This window comes from Pithys albifrons, chromosome 10, assembly GCF_047495875.1.
Source record: "Pithys albifrons albifrons isolate INPA30051 chromosome 10, PitAlb_v1, whole genome shotgun sequence".
In the NCBI taxonomy this organism is placed as follows: Eukaryota; Metazoa; Chordata; class Aves; order Passeriformes; family Thamnophilidae; genus Pithys; species Pithys albifrons.
This window is the reverse complement of record NC_092467.1, coordinates 9397631-9418795: the sequence shown is the minus strand read 5'-3', so window position 1 is coordinate 9418795 and position 21165 is coordinate 9397631. Positions and strand designations below refer to the sequence as shown.

The 21165-nt window shown below is 41.5% G+C and overlaps 1 protein-coding gene across 1 annotated transcript in view; it reads right to left on the bottom strand.

Annotated features, from left to right (window-relative positions):
- The window catches only part of TEDC1 (tubulin epsilon and delta complex 1), a 70571-nt gene that overhangs the window by 1764 nt on the left and 47642 nt on the right, over positions 1-21165 (bottom strand). The window contains exon 7 of the mRNA XM_071565595.1: positions 19973-20185. Within this exon, the coding sequence (XP_071421696.1) occupies positions 19973-20185 (213 nt within the window). The remainder of the gene's footprint in view (positions 1-19972; positions 20186-21165) is intronic.

The window sequence follows — 21165 nt, the reverse complement described above, 5'->3', positions numbered from 1 at the left end:
TCCTTAGTTCTCCATTCTCATTATGGGGTAACAATTAGGAACAGGAATATAATGGAGCAGAGACAAAGAAGTAGAAGCCAAGACCAAAATGAGTATCAGGCAGCACACTTTCACTGAAGACAGACCCCAAAAAAAACAAAAGCTTTTCTTGTGACGACTGAATCACAGTCTGGATGACAAAAGCCATTGTATATACTGGGATTTCTCCAAAGCATTTGATTTAACATTATCTAACAATTTGATTTGAAGAACTTGCAAGATGGTAATTGCCTTGCCAGTTTTACTAGTGGATTAAATATGAATTCAGTGACTCATCTCAAAATGCACTTGTCAGTGGGGAAACATCAGTAAGAAGAGGCACCCTACTAAGACCTCAGGGAAATGGTTCTTGATCCAATGGGATTTTCTGTTTCTGCTATGGCAACAAACTGCCAAATCAGTTCAGTCAAAAAGCAGCAAAGTTTCAGAAAAGCAATACTGCCTCTGCAACCTGCACAAATCCCAGTGCTCTCCTGAGACTTGTGAGCAGTTCTGGAGTTCATGCTTCAAAAACCACAGGGAAACACAGAGTAGGATTCAAAGGCAGGTCACCTAATGACCTACAGCTCAGAAAACAAGCCTTAAGAGTATGAAACTTGAAGAGTTCAAAATTTCCATTCATGAAGACAGAAATATAATTTATTTCCTAAAAGAGTGGAAAAGAAGGTGGTGAAAGACCAGACTTTGCTGACAAAGCCATATGAAGATCAAATGGATGAAAATTCGAGTTAGATATTCAGCTTCAGAGTAAGACATTGTTTCCTACTGTGAGGATAATGAACCATGAAATGCTTCTCTGCAGCTCCAGGGATGAATCCTTTGGCCAAAGCTCAGCTCAGGTCAAGCTCAGTGCTAATGATACCCCTTCCAGCCTTGAAATTGCTGGGCAACCCCTCCCATTCCTGGCCGCGGGTGAAGCTGAACAACTCCTTGGGGTTTTAAATCTGCAGATCTGCATTAAGATATCGGTACCTCACACATTAGGACTCTGACAAGTTCCTCGTAAAGTCAAGGATATTTTGGCTGCTCTCTGAAGCACAAGAGATCAGGCAAAGCCCAAAGCAACAACAGCTGCAAGGACAAGAGTCCTGGGGAAGGAAAGCCCCCTCGCCTTTGCAACCAGCAAGATGCAGCTGTTCAGGGTCAAACCAGCTGTCGTATGTGGAGAAAAAGGGATTTTTTTCCCATGGATCAGTGGGAAAGGTTTTATTACTGGAAAAAGTTCAGAGCTTATGACATACAGGGGATCATTTTAGATTCTCTTACAGTGTGAAGCACTACAGGTGCAAGAGCTGCAGTCACAATTAAATTTCCCCACTGACACCAACTTCATCAGGGCTTCACTCTCATCCCACATCTTCCTTCAGAATATTTTCATGAGTTTTGCAGCCAAGTAATTAATCCTCTCCATAGTCTTCTGATGAGTTATTCTCACCCTTCAGCCTCCGCTTAAAAAAGATTAAGAAAATCAATCAAATCAGAAAGAGAGTAAATTTCTCTGAATTTTTGCTAACACATTAAAGGCTTTATTTGATGCAGAGCCATCTGTTAAAAGAGACCTCTGTTGATTAAGGCATTTGAATAGAGAATTGAAGCTAAGAAAAGTCTATTTTTGTCCTTGTCCAAGAACCAGGGGTCTCTCTTTATCATAATCCCCAAGGAATCTCAGGACAACTCTTGCTGTTGGCTAAAAGAATATCTGAGGTCCAACTCTCTAACACCACTTTAGAAGACACAAAACTGAAAAAGTAAATTCAGTGTTATCTGGTCTCCCCACAGCCAATGAATAAATGGAAAATTATGTTTGCACAAAGTGGATTTAACACTGGAATACAGGATGGAAAAAATTTTCCGTTACTTACAAATAAAAACATCACTCAGCAAACAGAACCCACAAAATGTTATTTATTTTTCCCATTAAACTCGAGCAGAAACCTAGGAGGGCTGTATAAAAGCATTCTTAATGAAACATAGGTTTTCATGCTTTCCACTGGTCAAAATCAGAGAATTTTATTATCCATTATGCAAGGCACATGATGGAAGACCAGCATGCTCCTCTCAGCACTAAGTGCATCGAGTTCTAACTCACAGCAATAGTAGGGATAGGAATTACTATATGGAAGCAGGAGCAGCTGTAAGGACAAGGAAAACAGCCTTGCAGCCATGGAATTGTAATAAATTCCTACATTCGAGTATGAAAAGGGCATTGCACGTACTATCTTCTATAAAGAGGACCAGTATTTTCTGGGATAACATTAGATAAATTTAAGAGAGGAAATTTTCAAAATAATGAACAGGAAATACAAGAACAAGTTTAGCAAAGCACTATTTATTTCCTATCAGCACAATCTGGAGCTGGAAGGCTACCTCCAGTTCTTTTCTGCACTGCTGTTCCTGGAAGGCTCTGCAACCATATAGATGGCCACAAATACTCGTTGCAGTTTATAGATTTCAATTGCTAAAGATCTCTGAGGGTTACCTTCAAGCAATATCCTTTACTCTTCACATCCTGAATGCTTGTGAAAATACTCAATAATCTCCTCCTGTATAGTTAATTGATGCTCTCTAACAGCTTGCTGTCTCCCATTAGTCAGCACGCAATGATTATTCTCCTCTGCAAAACAATCTCAATAGACCACTTTGTATTAAACAAACATATTGTAAAAGATTAGGAGCCTCAGCATTTTGTGCCTGCCCATTTCTATCCCACAGCTCTGCCTTTCAGTCTCAATCTACCAGCTGGAATTTGAATTCCCAATTAGGTGCACACTGCTGTCTGACAACTGCTGCACATCCTCTCAAATAAATACAACAACATGATAATCATAATTTCTACTTCTACAGAATCAACCTCATCCCAAAGGGAGCTGATGCACTTTGAGAAAATCCACTCCAAACAGAGAGGGAATCAGCTGATGAAGGATCATCATCTTCAAAATGACACATATCCCACTCTGCGGTGGGTACTGATCTGGCTAGTTGTACACAGCAGAGTAGCCACTCACAGACTCTGAGTCCAAGGAGTCTGCTGTCCCTCTGTGCACTCCAACATCAACAGACTCTACCACGTTTCACTCTCACAAGACCATGATAAGCAAGCAGGAGCACACAGGTGTCCTCACCAGCTCCACCAGGGCTGCAGATGGATAGATGCACACTGAGGCAAATACTCCTGCTGGGTTCCTTGCAGTTCTCCTGTCACCCACCACTGTTTGGGAGAGGAGAGTGGCCAAAATGCCAAGTTCTAAGAAGAAGCCAGTAAACTAGTGGAGTTGCAGATAGCAGTACTGCATCTTAGATCAGATTGAAAAGGGACCAAAATGGCAGACAGCCTGTGCTACCCTTCCCAACTAAACCTGGCACAGTGCAAAGGATTACAGTGTGCACACGCATAGATACTGCTGGCAGATTCTCATACAGGAACATGCAAAGGAATAAGCACTATAATGAAACACAGCTCTTCAACATTGGCCGGAGGGTGGGCAGAGACAGCTGCCTTCTACTTCCTGACATGGTGGGATCAAGCCAGGCAAGACATCCATCAAGTGTGGAAAGGATTTACCATCTCCCCAGGACATCATTATGACAGATGCTGCATTTCCAAAAACATTCAGGCTGACATCTGATTGAAGAAAATGGCCAAGCCAAAACAGAAAAGGATGCCCAGTACAGAGTTGGAAAGGGGAACATCTGAAAAACAGGCTGAGCAGGCAGCTTGGTTCAATCCCCACCATGATGGATTAACTGCTGCACTAATGCACGGAAGGGACTTCAAGCCTGCAAATACCTACAAACATGATGAACTTCCCCAGCACTTCCTCATCCCTACCTTCTCTGAAATGTCTTCTAACAGAAGATACTACTGGCTATCCTTTTCATCCAGACACCTATTCCAGCTATTTTCAGTCCTGGGAATCCTCTGTTTTTCAATAAATCTTGTAGGAATGAGTTCAGTGGGCAATCATGGAAAAGGTAACGTGTCACATATTTAAAAGTAAGTTGCCTTCCAGTTTTTTTGCATGTTCCACTGTTTTGAAACCAGAACAGTAATACCCAGATTCATCTCCCCTGGACATGTGATAATTGGTCATGTGGACAGCCCCAGTCTTTCCACTGCCCATCCTGTGAGGCTCTACTTCCATCAACTGCTTAATATGCCCTAGATGTTTAGCTCACTTGATCTCTCCTCAAAGAGGAGAACTTCTAAGCCCTCAGCTCCCTCACATTTGCCTGCACCTTTCCGGTCATGTTTTATTCCACAGGGCTTAGAAACATCCTGGAGAGGCTGATCTCTCTCATAGTTTGAATAACTCATGAATGAAAACTGCAGTAAAAATTATGCACAAAGTGGTTCTTTTTCTGCTAAAAGGAAAGCTGAACATGAACTTAATTGGAAGGAATTTTATCAACACACAAGACATCCCAAAGAGATGCTAAGAGATCTAGATGACCACATCATTTCCAGTAATGACCTAGCAAAAGTGACAATCTTCCAAATGCTGCAAGTCAACATTTCAGCTTGTTAAAATTTCACATGGTAACCTGAAAGCCTCAGAAAGCAAACGAATGCTCTGCCTAACAATAACATCCTTGAAGGAAGCCACTAGCTAGAGATGGAGGTTTAAAAAGCAGTAGCAAGGAAAGGCCCAAACACCTACTTTGAGGAAGAGCATGGGGAGGGACACAGGAGCATTTCCATTTTATGATCATGTTGTTGTCAGCTTCAAAGAAGGCCCAGCAAACCAAATGGCTGGAGTTCCTTTTGAAGTGGATGATAAAGACCAGAATCATGTCACTATTTTTACGTAACAATCTCTTTGTATTATTCTACGAGTTTTGCAGAAACGGCTACAACAGTATTGTTCAGAAAAACACACCTCCAAACCCCTAGAAACAGCCGGTCCTCTCTGTCCACTCCTTCTCTCATATTACTCTCATGAACAGGGAGAAGACCCCTCATGCATAAAGGATAAAACACAAATTAGTCTGCCATGCTGTACAGATACCTCAAACTGCAATGCCTGTCTCTGCCAGAGAACAGTCAGCCTGCTCCTTTGTGCTTCTACTCACAGTGAACAAACAGGGAAATCTCAGATCTTGTCTTTTTGCGTTGGAGAATGAAAGGAAATTAGGAAATATAAATGGATGAAATATCCAAGCTACCAAGCCATGCTCCTTTGCTATCAGGGCATAATAACCCAACACATTTCATAAACCCATCTAGTTCTCATACCATAGAGCATTTGACTTGCAGAATATTTTACTTCTAAAGGAAGCTCATTTCCAAGCTTTATTTTAAAGCTATCATGTCTAAGATGGCCCCTGTCCCTGGGGGGTTGAAAAGCATGAAATTAAATAATACGTGCTTGGAAACAGAAGATTAATGAGAGGTCAGGCTGCAGAAATAGAAGAGACCTGCCAGGCCAGCTGGTGCACTCACCTGCCTGGCACATAGCAATATCCCCAGCACGGGTTCCCCAGACTAGAGGAGCTGCCCAGAGCTCCCAGTCTCCATGTAAACTGAGTAGACTTTCATTCAGCAGATAAGCATCAATTTTAGATAAAGATCTGTAAGTGAAAAATGAAAGTGGGATAAGCATGGAGATATTGGTATTGCTCAGAGACTGCCAGCACCTCTGGAAACCAGGCATGGCAAATGGAGGCTAGTTTAAGCATTTTCAGTTTCCAGAGTGGAATCCAGATTAGTCCAGGGGCTGAATCTTGCAAACACTTGTCTTTAATCAGTATAAACATGAATAACACTTTATAAAGGATCATTATTTATACCTTGTGTTGTCTTAAAGTTTACATCTAGTATTTTTTCCACTACCACCCCTTCCCACCCCAAGGAATGCCTTGCAGAGCTGCAACCTTAGCTGGCAGTCTATCCAGAATACAGAAAACAGGATAGAGAAGGATTTGCAAACTACTTATAAGAAAGTCCTCCTTGTCATCACTGAAGAAACAGCACAAAGTACAAGAGAAAAGAGCAAAAGGAAATATAAGCTAAGTATCAATAACATAGCAGTGGGAAGAGCAGAGTCCACTCTAAGCAGAGCAGAAATACCTCAAGTATTAAGAGTGGAATACAATTTAAATAGTCACAGGGACCCCACATTCCCACCCACAACCACTTTATGCTCCTAGACAGGAGCACACAGAGCACTATGGTCTGTCTGTGAGAGAAGATGTCCAAGCAGAGTCTCAAACATCACCAGGGATAGCAACCACTGAGCATGCCAGCACTGTTTTTCCTTGTGTTTCTCACTGCACAGAACAGAAATCAATAGCCCAAGAAATCTGTGTGCCCTCAAAGACAAAAATAAAGCCTTTTTCACACATAAGTAGGGTGAGGGCTTTACACTTCTTTAACAATAAACAATAATTTGGCTGGGGCATCAGTTTCTTTTAAGAAAAATGTTTGGGTTTTTTCTTTTTCAACAATGATGGCTAAGGGTATGACAAATGCTTTCCTTCCTCAGCTGTAGACAGTGACCCATTCAGCCTTAGAGGAAAAGAGAAAGGCACCATTTCAAGGGATGCCATAAATATGTAATTGACAGAAGATCAAATCCTGCAGCTCCTATTGCCAGGAAAAGTTACAGAGCAGACGGAACAGGACCCTACAGAGCAGGAAAATCAGGACTCCAACCTTCAAAAAAATCATTGAAAGCCATTTGCTGCTTACACACAAAAGCCTACAAGTCAAAGCAAAACGAGTATCTGCAATCAGCTGTTCTGGAAACACTACAACACTGAGTAAGCAGGTGATTTAAAAAAAACCTTACTCTCATTTCAAATTCATGTCTTATAGTAACTTGCCTAAATGTAATTTCAAACCTTTAAGACAGTTCCAGAGTTAGTACTGCAGCTCTATAAACCTTGTCTCATTGAATCAAGCTTCTCTGCTGTAGGCTTTCAAGGGTTTTAATTTTCTGCAGCAATTTCTACACACTAAAGAGTAACCAGTTTAAAAAGCTGGAAACCATCACTTTCTATTTTAAAAGCTGAAGAATTCCCACACTGTCCTGCCTAAATGAGGTTTCTTTCTTCTTGTGAGATCCTTGATTGTACACAAAGAGACCTGAAATAGTCCATTTAATACCAGTGCTCAGGCATTTATGGATTAAAGTCATAATAAACTGTTTGAATAGTCTTAACCTACTAAAAGCCCAAGCTACAGTACCTCACCTGGTAATTTCCACAATGCTCTGCTACTTTTTGGTGAACTACAGGGTCTCTTCTAGAAACATATACTTTTAAACACAGCAAATAAAAAAACTACCCTATTACTCCATTACCTCAGCAGTGAAATACATTTATGTTTAAAAACATGTCCCTTCTCAGCATGTTCCACCTCAGCCATTGGGTCTTTTACCATCTTTCATCTAAGTCTCATCTTATCTCATCCATGGCTCCGCTTTGCAAACAAAGACTTGGGCAGGGCTCTCCCCATACGGGTGTGGCCTTCAAGCCTGCACAGTGGATTTTTTTAGGCGAGGCACAGCATTTGCAGAACTGGCCCCACCGTGTGAGTCCTAAGGTTCATCTACCACAGCCAAGCGAGCTTGGACAGTGACAGTGAAGTCCTCAGGATTAGAACCTACAGCCCCCAGTATTGCCAGGAGGTCTCCCATTCCAAGTACTAAGCAGGCCTGACTCTGCTCAGCTTCTGAGATCAGATGAGATTGGGTGTCAGGGTGCCATGGCCATAGTTCATCTAAAGTCGAATATCCTCAAAATTCTATTTCTGCCTAAGAACCTGCAGAACATTATCCAGCTCTGAACTCTGCCTTGGTTAAACTACACTATTCTTGCTTCTCAAAAAGCCAGGCCAAATTAATTCCTTTATTATCCTGCTTTAATCCTTTGCAACCTTTCAACCATTTCCCAGCTGTGATGGTGGTATAAGTGGGGCCAACACATTTCATTAAGCTCTGAATTGTGATCTATATCTTATCTGTCCAGTAGCAGATAGCAATACTTAAGTTGCCAATAACCTAACAACTTTTCCATGACCCATTACCCTCTATTTCCTAAGGCCATGAAACGGAAAGGTTTGTACATATCCAAAACCTGATGCTGTAGGCAAATCAAACTCATTTGAAGTACATACACCAGTATTTCTTACTAAACCCAGACCTCAGCAACAGTAAGAAACTCAAATAAATTCTTTCAGCTTAACAATAATTATTACAGTTAAAGCAAAATTCCACCTTAATATAATTAGTAATTTCTACCACTTGTTATTAGTTCCGCATGAGGAAAAATCTTAGGTCTCTGAAATGGGTCGTTAAGAAATGAAAGGGGTGATCCCAAAGCAATACTGATGGGGGCATTATTTGTACCATAAAGAATGAAGATATTTTAGAAGGGTTGTAAAGCTGAGCTATAGCAACTGACAGAAGATGTAATTACACAAGCAGCTGCATTCCAAATTTTGCCGGGATCTGCAATTTCCTGCAATTAGGAGGGAATGTAGGCATCTCCAATCTTAAGGATTTTAAAGCAAGACATTCACTATCAGAATGTTAACTCCCAGGCATACCTATTGTCATCCCAAAACAAACTGACAGGGAAGACAAGGAGAGGCAAGGCACCTATTTTATCTAGGAATAGATCTTTTACCTAGGGAAGGAGTCCTCTGAGAAGAAACTAAAAATACAGTTTTAATACCCAGAATGCACACAGCTGCATCTGACAAGAAGAGCTGCCACAGCCTGTCAGGGCACTGCTGCTCTGTGCTTCAATTATACATCGAATACTGCAAAGCATGTCCTGAGTCTTCAGATCAACATCCACACTGTTCTCCAACAGAAAGCTTTCAACCAGAGAGAACCCACAGTAATGGAAAGCTAGATGTTAATTAAAGCATCTAAATGACATAATTTCATAAAGAGGAGCAACCTGATCTTGTGTGAATGCAAAACATATTTTTGTTGGGTTTATTTGGTTTGTTTTGAGGGGGTTTTGCTCTGCTGTGGGGTTTTTTTTAAGATATTCCAATAGGTCTGTATTTAAGACTAATGTATCTTAAAACATGGATGGAAGTCAGAAAAGTCAATTTAGCTTAATATAAAGGAAAAGGATATGGGATTAAGAAAACAGGAAAGAACAACGTTAAGTTTTTTCAGGGTCTTTTACAGAAAAATACAAACATACCTCCAAATATCAGTACAAAAGCACACAACTGATAAAAGCATTGCCTGTGTGCTGAGCTAACAAATAACTATGACACAGGCAAAGCTAACGGGAAATTAATCCTCTTAGGCCTGAGAGAAACTGAACTCTGTGAGAGCTGCACAGAGCCCATGTGAGCAGAATTTCTTACAGTAAGGGCTTCACCCAGCCCTCCTCCTGCGATGGGGCTGCACTGGGTCCTACCCTCAAAGAGATCCACAGAAGCAGCTCCTTCAAGGATAGCGTTAAGGTTGGTTTGCTGAAGGACGCAGCTGAGGCAAACAGTAGAAATCAGGCAGCTATGCTGAAAGCCTCACAAGATACATCCCTCCTCCACAAAGCCATAAAAATGTATTCTGGTTCAGGGGAGACATTACTGCTCTTTACACCTTCCTGAAGGGAGGTTGCAGCCAGGTGGGCACTGGTCTCTTGTCCCAGGCAACAAGTGACAGGACAAGAGGAAACAGCTTCAAGCTGTGCCAGGGGAGGTTTAGGTTAGGTGTTAGGAAAAATTTCTTCATGGAAAGGGTTGTCAAACACTGGGACAGGCTGCCCAGGGAAGTGGTTGAGTCACCATCCCTGGAGGGATTCAAAAGGTCATTAAGAGTGGTGGACTTGGCAGTGCTGGGTTGGATACTGTGATCTTAGGTTTTTTCCAATCTAAGCAATTCCATGATTCCATGATTCTCTTCCAGGATACTTCTGTACTCTCTGTGCCTGAGTTTTTGGCACATGTAATTTGCTTTTCCAGTGGTTAACTTTTGAGGAGAACAACTGAATTTAAAGGAAAAAAAATTGATGGGAGTCAACTATATAATGTAATTATGCAATTGCAACAACTCTGCAAAACCAGAGAGGGACAAATCTTAAAATAATAAATGGTCTTCAAAGAACATCTCTGTTCACCTGAAGAGGATGCCAGAGAAGGAGCAGACATGAAGCTTTAGCAAGAGCATACAACAAGATGACCAGAATCACTGTGCTCTGGAGCCAGGGGCTCATCTAAACCTCTTCAGCTCCTTCCCAGGAAGATATGCAAGGCAGCCACTTAGTACAGTCTCTGGTCTCACTGTTCTGAGGAAGTGGGACAGTTCCAAGCAGGAATATCACAGTTGAGACTTGTGAAAGTCCCATATGCCTCACAATTCTGAATGCAGACCAGAGTGAATACGAGAAAACACCTATTTCATTCTCCAAATTAGAAATCTTCAGCATTTGACAGTAATTTTTAAAGTTCCATTCCAACATTCCAACCTTTTATAATGTATTTCTTTTTAACTGTAGTTTTATCTCTATAGACCTTCCAAATCCTTGAATTCAATTAGAAGATCACACAAATTAAAGTAGTAATAGGCACATACTGAAAAGAGATATGAAAACCAGAATATGTCAGTGTAAGTAATTTAGACACTTGCAAAAAAGCTGCAGTCCTACTTTGAAAAAGACCCTGACAACTACAAATTACAAAGGAAGGCAAGAGACAAGTATTGCTTCGTATAATAGATTGCTCACTTACTTTTCAATTTGTTCTACCAAACTTTTATCTTGGGCAGCAGAGACAAACACTGATGATAGATCATCTCACATCTAAGTGGTTTGCAGAAGCTTGGAGGGTCCCACTTTGTTTTAAGAAGACCTTTATCACTGTGCAACATGAAAGTAGCCACTTCAATAAGAGTGCTGCTTGTGCCTTTCACTCTCTATATCACCCTGCTTTGGGAGAGAACAGGATGTGAAACAAATTCAAGCAATGTAGCTGAAAAGGAATGTTGATGCAAACCACTCCTAAAATACAGAGATGAAAGTATTACCACCTAGTCATAAAAATTCTCAAAAAACAGTTTTTCTTAAGCAAAAATTACAAAAAGAAGAAGAAAATCAAAAGCCCCCCACAGCTGTTAGGGAATTTCTTCACTCCCAAAACCGTTTTGGTTTTCAGTCAGAAAACACTCCCTTGTCCCCTCCTGGGGCTCTGCATGGCCACTGCAGAACCTGCACCAGCACCCAGCCCTGCAGCTCTTTTTCCTGCTTTTGGGAGAGGCAGGAGCAGTACATTCAGAGCAGCAAAAGTCATTCCAGCACCCCAGCCTATCCACAACTATAGCAGGAGGCAAATGAACTGGACTTGCAGGTGGAGATTTGTCTATAGAAAACATTTTCAGAGTTTCAGTGAAAAAGCAGACATTTCCTAAAGCCACTACTCTTAAAATAAATTCAGCAGTTTCTCTTAATATCTCACCATCTGATGGTGAGTAGCAGCTGTAGGTGAATGTAAAGCTGCATGAATGGCCACTGTGACTCTTACAGCAGTCAAAGGCCAGGCCTGACAGCTGCCCTGCCCAGAGAGAAATCACACAGCACTCGGGGTTTTGAGAGAGCTAGTAAGAGGAAGAGCTAGAAGTGGTGACTTTTGAGCTCAGAAATGTACTAAAGCTTTATTTAGATGCATCTCTAGCTGGAAAGAACGTATATGACAACACCAAATTACAGACTTCCTTTTATGGCAGCTCTTCTAAAAGCACAAGGGACAAAGACACAGAAACCAGTTGGATACTTTTTTCTCTTATGATCAAGTGTCCTTGATTTCAGGCAGACGACTGAGAGAACAAGGCCAAGGTTTTAAGAAAAAAGGAAACAAAGTTAAGCTTTGAATGCATGAATGCGAACAGTCCTTCTAAAAGCACTTCTGTCAACTCCCCCCCAAAAAACAAGGAGTGCTGCAAAGTACGCAGTGACTAACTCCTGCTGGCAGAGAGGGAGCCCATCTCGACAGCCTTCCCGGAGCTGCAAGGCAAGTCAGGGACCTCCTGGAAGTTACTGTCCCCAAAACCCACTCTAAAAAGTTCAGAGTAATGGCCTCTGCCAGCCAGAATTAGCTGTATCCCCAAGGTACTGCCCTTGTGGAGGACAATGGCTCACCACTTGCAAGACAGTCTCCAAATCTATCAACGCTGTGGTTGCTGGTACCTCAAATCCTACCAATCCGCCTCCAAGCTTTTCACATTCAAAAGATAAAGGCAGCGCTGGGACCTTACATACCTTGTGATCTGAGCCCTACAGGCATTCCTAGCCTTTAGGAAGACTAGACTCTTCATCCTTGTTTTATTGTATGCTTTAACTGTGAAAACCTAAGTGCTACACTTATTTCTAAAAATGCACTAAAACATTTACAGTGGCTACAAAACACATTCTCTCAATGCAATGGGGTTTTTTTACAGTTTATCGTTAAATAAAGCTCATCTATAATTTATTGGAGTATAATTCTCCAGCTGCATTTACTACATGTTTCATTGCCTTGGTCAGTATCCAACATCTTCGTAAATAATGTGAGTAAAATATTAACACTGGTAATTTATTATACTTTAACTGTTCCTGTCACCTGAGCAAACATTCTGCATTTCAGCAAAGGAAGGGAAAACAGCATCTCCTGGGAAGCGAGAAAAACTTTCACCCACGCTTACTTCAAACCCCAGAGTTCTGCACACAAAACAGGAGACAGCACTCAAGTTTTTAATGTTTCTCTCCTCCCTAAGGAGCTCGAGTCTTTCAGCATATATAAGCCCCACGAAAAATGTCAGGCTAGGTAATTTATTTTCAGTTGCAGTTTTTGTGTGTGTTTGAAATCAGTTTGCTGATTTAGCCACTGGTACATAGACTGTCTCTGTCTCTTACACAATTCAGCACTTATTCAGCAATCTGTGCAGCAAGTTGCATCTGCAAACCAAGAATACTTATCTTTTTCAACCCTTTGTATGCTGCAACCTTAATGTTGACTATTCAAGTCTGGTCAACCTACACAGAGTTCTCAGAAGCGAGCAAGAGTCTTTCAAAAATCTCCCAGCTCTGCTTATCTGCAGTAACTTTCCACATGCAGACCAGCCTTAACCCAAGCTAACCAGGGGCTTCAGGCCTAAAGCAGATGTGAGATTCTGCAGTCAAAAAGAGAACCAATGCACAGAGATGATTATTTTTCTCCTTCCATCACATGAGAGCACACTGCCCTTCATGAACAATGACTTGGACCTCTACAGGCACTTACCAGAAGCAAACAGCCTCAGATTTCCTGCTGAAATATTCCTGCTAGGAATATTGATGAGTGACAAATAAGCCAATGCAAGAAAATACATGAGCAAAGAGTGAATCAAGATTTACTTCCTACTGTTTACAGCAGATTCATGACTTCTAATAACCTAAATCTGCTAATACCATGGCAATTCCATCAGCAGCAAATTTAATCCTGCATTTAACTAATTAAGAACTAGACATAAGAGTCATTAGTCTTGTCCCTCCTTGCCATCCTCCTGTCCATGTCCTCCACTGCTCCCTCTGACGGATGTTTCAGATGATCTCGGTGGGTTTCCTCTCCCTATCCAGGCATCTGGGCCCAGCCAACCATGCACTTCCAAAAGCTGTTCCTTTGGTCTTGCTAGTTTTTCAATTTCTTTCGCATGAGAAGCTCCACTGACAGCTGCTCGGTGCTCCAGATGGAGGTTTGCAAAAACAAAGTGGAACACAGAAATGCTCTGGGACAAGAGAAGTAAATAATGCTGACTGAGGAAGTACACCAGCACTGAACCATTCCCTACCACTCCTCCACTGTCTCCACCCCAGAGAAGAGTAATTAACTATTGCTACACTAACATCTTCATTTTAACAGAAAGCCCAGACAACTAGAATAAGCAGCAGCAATAGCAAAGATGAAATGGGAACAGTTTGCTTAAAGAAAAAAAAAGTTTTTGACAAACCTCAGAGAGTTCTTTAGTGAGAGCTCAGCTGTCTCATTGCCATGAATTCCTGGTTTAAGGCAGCAGAAACAATGCAGCCCCACATCCGTGCAGGAAGGAAAGCAGCACACCAGGAGCCAGTCCAGCCCCACCAGTGCTCCTCAACATTTGCATGGTGGAGAAAGTAATGAGAATTTTTATTTCCTTCACCCACATATCTGCCTTTATTTTCATACAGGTTAACCACAGCAGCAGCACAGCACACAGCAGCAATCACTACTGGGGACCCACAGCTCCTCACTCCACTCTCCAATATGAGGCATACAGAAAAACCTGGGAAGTGCACTTCTCTGAGTAGATAGAATTCAACTCAATCTCGGTAAGAAAAAATAAAAAACCCAACCAAAACCAGAAGGATGTAGGACTATGTTTCAGCATCAGCTTCTGGAGCTGCTTCTGTACTTCAAATATTGAAGTAAATCAAAATGCATCAAAAACCATTTTGTCTTTTGGACATGTAACATCCTTAGAAGAAAGATCTCTCTCTGTTAGACTGTATGAGGTCTCCAGCAGGGTTATGTGATGAGCTGGTAGCGGCAAAAAGTTTGAGTGAATCACAGAATTCTTGGGATCAAGCGAAAATGCCTCTGTGTTTCAGTCCCCAGCACTTCCACTCAATGGGGTTTCCCAGGCCATTATTCCTGACACTCCTGAACTTCCCTCTCCCCAGAAGGAGAAGACAAAACATCCCAGTTCCATACAGCCCCTCTGCAACACACAATGAATTCAAATGGCATCTCCTCTGAAATGAGGCAGCCCTGCATCCTCCCCTATCTATCCAGGCTATGGATGCAAGTCTGGCAAGGTCAGGGGTTACTGAATTGAAGGGGAGATGATTGATCAGGAAAAAACCACAGAAACGAAGATAAAATGCAGGTTTCAATGCTCTCCCACTGTCATTAAGGGGGTCTGGCAGAGGCCAGGGACTACAGTCTCAACTCTGGGTGCTCAGACACACCATCAGCCAAGTACGCAAGCACAGCCACCAGTATTTCTGGGGAGAATTCTAGTGTGAAAAGAGCAGGTTCAATCTCAGATTAATGGGTCTAAACCTTTCTGGTCTGTGCTTCAGAGGTGTATGCATGAGCAAGCTCCATCCCATCATAACACCATCTCAAAGGAGTCTGGCTTGTTTTTAAATGCTAGCGAGCACAGAGACTCCCAGGATAGAATATCCCAAGTTTCAACAAAAGCTCAGAATGGTACAAGCATTTATGTGATGAAAACTGAAACGATTACCATTTGGAGTCAAATACTCTGTATTCCCGCTTGTGGATGCCAATGTTTAACACAGACTGAAATCAAATCCTTCCCTCTAATAGAGAAGCAGATAACATGAAATATTCAGAAAGGAAAACAAACAATTGCTCTTCTGGAAACAGGAAATTTCATCCTTTACAGTTAAGTTTGTTTCTGAGAGGAGAAACATTCTTAAAGCTTAACCATTTTCTTCCACTTTTTGACCGTTTACAGATCCCCAAAATGTCATCAAAGAAATTATGATTATTTGCCCAGCACTGCACAGAAAAGAGCAATGCTAACAGTGAGAAAGCCCCATATTCAAATCATGCCTCTGTCATATACCTTTTCTCCTCCTTCAAGATACTGAACACATTGCTGCCTAGAGATGGGTATCAGTTAAAATGTCATATTAATCAGAGTTTCACAAATCACCAAATCCCACAGCAACATTCAAATGTCTCCTACTAAATGCTCCTGAAAGAGGAAATAGTTGCAGGGTCATTCCAAGAACATAACGAAAGAAACAGCTGGGGGGCAGGCAGAAACAAACGAAAGAAAATAAGGAAACAAGCAAAGAAACAAAACAAAACAACAAAAAACTTTGTTAATTTTAAGAGATTTAAGACTGATAGTTTTAACTATCAGAATCACAGAGTGCAAACGATCAAACTTGCAACAAACAGACACATTGCCCCTGAAACCATATCTTGAATCATAAGCAGTTGTTTAGTGGTGCAAACCAGGCATCATGGCATAGCAATGACTAATACTTCTGAAGCATCTCTACATAGTCCAAAATAAATGAATCAATTAACTGCAGACTTTCATAAATAAAAGGTACTTGAACAGATTTTCAAGCCCAATCCATGACCTTAGCAAAGGTCCAACTCTTCTTCAGCCATCCCACTTGATAACCTGGTTGGTGCAGGGTCCAAGATTGGAAACTGCACAGCTCACCAGCCAACCTACTCCCAATGTTTCTCTGCTTTGGATATTAGGAATTTTATTCCTTAATATCTAATTAGAATCTCAGTGTCATGATTTACACACATTCTTGTCCCATTCACTGAGGACATGGGGAGGGGGGGAGAAAACTTCAAAAGATCATATACCTCACCTTAGTCTTTCCATTTTTAACACAAAGATCTTCAAAGACCTTACATTCCAGACTTTCATTTTTCTCTTCTGGACTCTCCCTAATTTCTCTCCCAAATGGTGATGCTCAACAATAGATATAAGGAAAGAGGAACTGTACCTTGTTAGATCAAAGCTTCATCTAACCTAACACTGTCTTCAATAGTCTTAGCAAAAAGCTAGGGAATAGGCTTAGGACTAGACAAATACGGAACAATACACCCCTCTGAAAGATACAAATTCCTAAACTCCAGTAGTTTATAGTTGAAGGATTTTCCTGAACAAAGCACACTTTCCATATTTTTAACAATGACTTTTTCTTCATTAATTTGTCCAGTAATTCCCTCTACGTTCACCCATTGTGAAAACCAAGGAGCATCAGAAGAACAGAAAAAAAATATCTGCTCCTGCTTCCTTGTGATACCCCTCCTCATTCTCTCCATTCTCTCCTCTTCTTATGAAAGAGGCCCAACCGAGGTAAATTTTCTCATAGAGAAAACCTTACACAACTTGAGTCATCACTGCATCCCCTCCCTGTACCTTTTCAGCTCAACCACCTTTTTATTTATGAATGGGACTAGCATTGCACATGGCATTCCAGAAACAGATGGGAATATTTTAAGTTTTGCTTTCTTCTGCTTTCCTAACAGTTCTTAGGATTCAGTTTACTATTTCTGGCCACTGACATTTCCACAGTGCTCACTGATGTGCCATGACAATCAGAAGAAACACGTAAAATTATGATCCTCCATTCAGATGCACTTCCTGAGATTTATCTCCACGCAATTTCATCTGACATTTTACCACTTCACTGCTCAGTATATGGACCCTCAATAATCCTTTGCTGTTGTCCTTCACATGCCCTCAGGGACTTATTCTGTCCTCTGCACTTGGGCAGCTCCCCATGCAGCCCCTTTCCCAGAGCAGTGGCACAGGCCCATGAGGTGCCACCAGTGGCCACCTCCTCCTCACTTCCTGCTCTGCTATTTGCCCGAGGGAAATATGGGCAGTTTATTTTTGTTGAGGATCTCTTCGGAAAGGGACTTTATCAAATAGCATTTGTAAATGCAATTACCCAACATCAATCCAACCACCCCTGCCCACATGCTTGCAGTCCCTTCAGAGAGTTCCAACAGACTTGAGAGTCATGATTCCTCTCTGCAAAAACTGGGCTGTCTCTTCCCCAGTTTATCACATTAAATGTTGTGCCCTCAATTCCGTTGTTCAGAACAGTTTCTACCCAGTTGCCTGGCACAGACATCAGGCCTACTGGTAACAGCAGACAAATACTCTGTGGATTATCACGTTCTTTGTGAAGTACAAAGTAGTGGACAGAAGAGCTGTAATAAACTGCACTGTCCTCCAGCTGGGCATGCCTGTAAGAGTCAAGATAATTTCCAGATGTCTCAGTATTGCAAGACACAAAGTTAGTGATAATGACTTTAGCTACAGCTATATCTTCTCTTTGTTTGATTCAAAAAATAATATAGAAGAAAAGATTTGATAAGCTTATTTCTCCAGGGAAAAGACTGAAGGGTCAGAAATCTCCAATTGACAGAGGAGCCTGTATCCAGCAAGCATCCTGACTGCAGGGAGTAAAAACCACAAGCAGAAAGCATCATATAAGCTGCAACACTATGCAAAGCAAGGCTTGATATAAAGAGGATTGATGGAGAGTCATCTGACCCCCAGCATTCAAAAAAATGCTGTCATGTAGCATATACAAAACAACTCTGTTTCAGGGCATGTGGAATAGAAGGCATTTGCGATAAACCATCCTTTTAACAACACACTTAAGATGCACTACATTTATTACCCCTTCACAAACTCATGACATCCACAGAATCTCAGAAACACTGGAATATGACCAACCATTACTCAAATCCAATCACTGCATCTATTTCAAAGATGAAATTATCAGTTAAATCTTTTTGGACTTAATCTCTGAATTTAAGTATAAAAAACTTTCAGTGTGATATTATATAATATCTGACATCATATTTAACAGCATATATAGTGTTATAAATAAGAGAAGTCAGAGCATATCTTGCTTTGGAAATCACACACTGGAAATTTTATTTTTAGAATTCTAGATCTGAGTTGTCCAACAACAGTCATGTCCATTTTGCCACAGAAGCAACTAAATCTGATGATGCTTGAGATCTGCCTAGTCCAGTACCCCATCACTGACAGTGATCAGCAGTAAGTGCCTAGAGAGTACTATAAAACAAGGCAAAAATATGGGGATATTTCCTCAGAATATTCCCCCAGCCTGCAACGATTTTTTCTCCCGCTAATTCGTACGGTTGTAATTTATATCTGCATATTTTACCACCTTTGATGGATTTCAACTTCCAAGAATGTGTACAATATTTTTGAATCCATGTACACTGCTTATATCCACAGTGCCCAGTGGGAAGGGGTTTTGTACTCTGTGTGAAGCAGCAGCTTCTTGTGCCTGTCCCAGTCCCACTGATCCTAATTAGTTCCTTATCCTTACAGTGGAAGAGTGATTAGCTCTCCACATACTTTTTCCATGCCAGACCTGTTTTGAACTCGGGCAAATACTTCTTGATCTGACAACCTGCCATCTTCATTTTGTCAGCTGACCCACAATCCTGTCTACCAAGACTTCAATCTAAAAGCACATACTCCCCTCCCACCTGAAAAGAAAAATATCAAACACCTCAAGCTAAAAAAACCTCTCCTGAGTTAATATAGACACAAAATAATGATACAGTGATTTTTTTACTGTGCTGTCTGCCCAAACTGTTTCTTTCCCTTTTTCTCTATCCACAAGTATAAATTCTCTGGTATCCTCCTCTCCTCTTGAAGCCTGAAAAGAATCACTAGATTTTTTGTGCCTGCATTCTCACTGTGTTTTCTCTTTATGCCAGCCTATTAATATTCAGATTCACCTTCTCCATCTACATTAACAGCTCCTTTATTTATGCCTCACCACCCCCTCCGGGTGCTTCCCAGTGTCTCCCCATCCTTATGACAGTGAATGCCACGTACACTTCCTTCATAGCACCTGCTTTTCTCCACAGCCAGCCTCCCACAGCCAGCCTGTTCTTCCATCAAATCTTGTACTTAGTCTCTTCTCTCACTTCACAGGTTTCAAATCCCTCTTATTCCTTCCCCCATCAGACATTTCAAAGACTCCTAATTCAGTGAAAGATGACAAGCTCTGGCCTCTCCCACCCTTCTTTCCCTGTGAATACCTTTATTTTCTCACTATAGCCATTACTGCTTTCAGCCTACTGCATCTATCCCCTCTGGGGGCTGCCATGATTTCCTTCTCTTCTCTCCTCTGTAACCCCTGTCCTTTGAAGCCTTCCCTTCCAAAAGAACACTTGTTTTGTTCCAGCATGCTGCCTCTCCGGGACAGATGCCTACTTTGTGTTTGAAGAGCACTTGGCATGCTGTGGGCATAAACAGACAAGTAACTGCAGATCTGACATCGTGACTGCAGCAAGGTTGACACAGAGCAGCAACAGGGAGGCTGCCCCAGGATGGGCCAAAGTGAGAAAGCTGAAAAATACAGGTTCTTAAAAATCACTAATGATCACCAACACCATCCAGAGCCTCACCTTCTCACACCATGCAGCCTTTCGGTGAGTTACGAGCTTATGCAGTTGGTCGTGGAGAGTCATTAGATCTCTGGATAATCTGTCAATTTGCCCAGTCAGACTGTCAGCCCAGGGGCAGCAGGAGGTCACCTCTGGCAGCCTTCTTTTTTCTACATGAGTGTTCTGGGACTTGCACATATTTTCCTCTTCAGACATATTATCCAACACAGTTTCCTAAAGGCAAAAAAATAAAAGTTACTTTTCAGTAGGAGCTAAAATGGTTCTCGCCCCACATCTTCCTGGTAATTCATAACTGGGAATTCACTGCTGCCACCTCAGTATACAGTTGTTAAACAATTTCAGAGTTATTTTAAGAGAGAACCCCCTCAGTTCACTGTAACATATTTTCAAGTTAACAGAAAACTTATGTTGCTAACCTAGCTTATTTTAAAAAGCACTGCACAGTCAGCTACTCTCTACTGCACTAAAGCAACACTCATGAGAGGGAGGTGATCAGTACTGCAGCAGCTCTAGATATGCCCCTTTCCCTCAAACTCTGAGGTTGGATGCACTTCTACAGCTTTTTGTAACAAAGTGATGATCAGGAAGGTCAGTGCTTACACTGTCCAGCAGAGCCTCACCTGCTACATGACACAGCAAGCTGTAACATCCACGAGATCAATTGTGCCCATGGAAAACTCCACAAGTTGAGGGACCCCAAGAGATCCTTGCTCCAGGCTGGTCAGGAGCTGTCAGCTCTAGCTGATCATGACCATCTAGTTGGCTCGATAATTAATTCTGCAAGTGCCTTCCAAGACAGCAACTGATATTTCAAATACTCAAAAAAAAATTCCAAATAAACAAAACCTTCAGAGTCCTTGAAATGCACATATAGGCTCTGGTTCACAGACTGTGCAGAAATACAGAGTATCCAAGCCAGGGTAGCACAGCATAAGTAAAGGAGCCAGGCCTCACTCACAGAGTATTAAATATTTATTTCTATATTGTTATCAAGCAGACATTAAATAGGAGAAGTCATAATCCCTTCCAAGGACATAATTTGTATTCAAAATTATCTTTAGTAATTGAAGAAGTAATTTAAAAACACTGAGAGGAAATTCAGCATTTGAGCAGCATGGTCTATATGGGGGCAAGTTAAAACCAAGTGCATAATTACTGGCTCAGCAGCAACACTGCTGGATGAGATCAGAAAG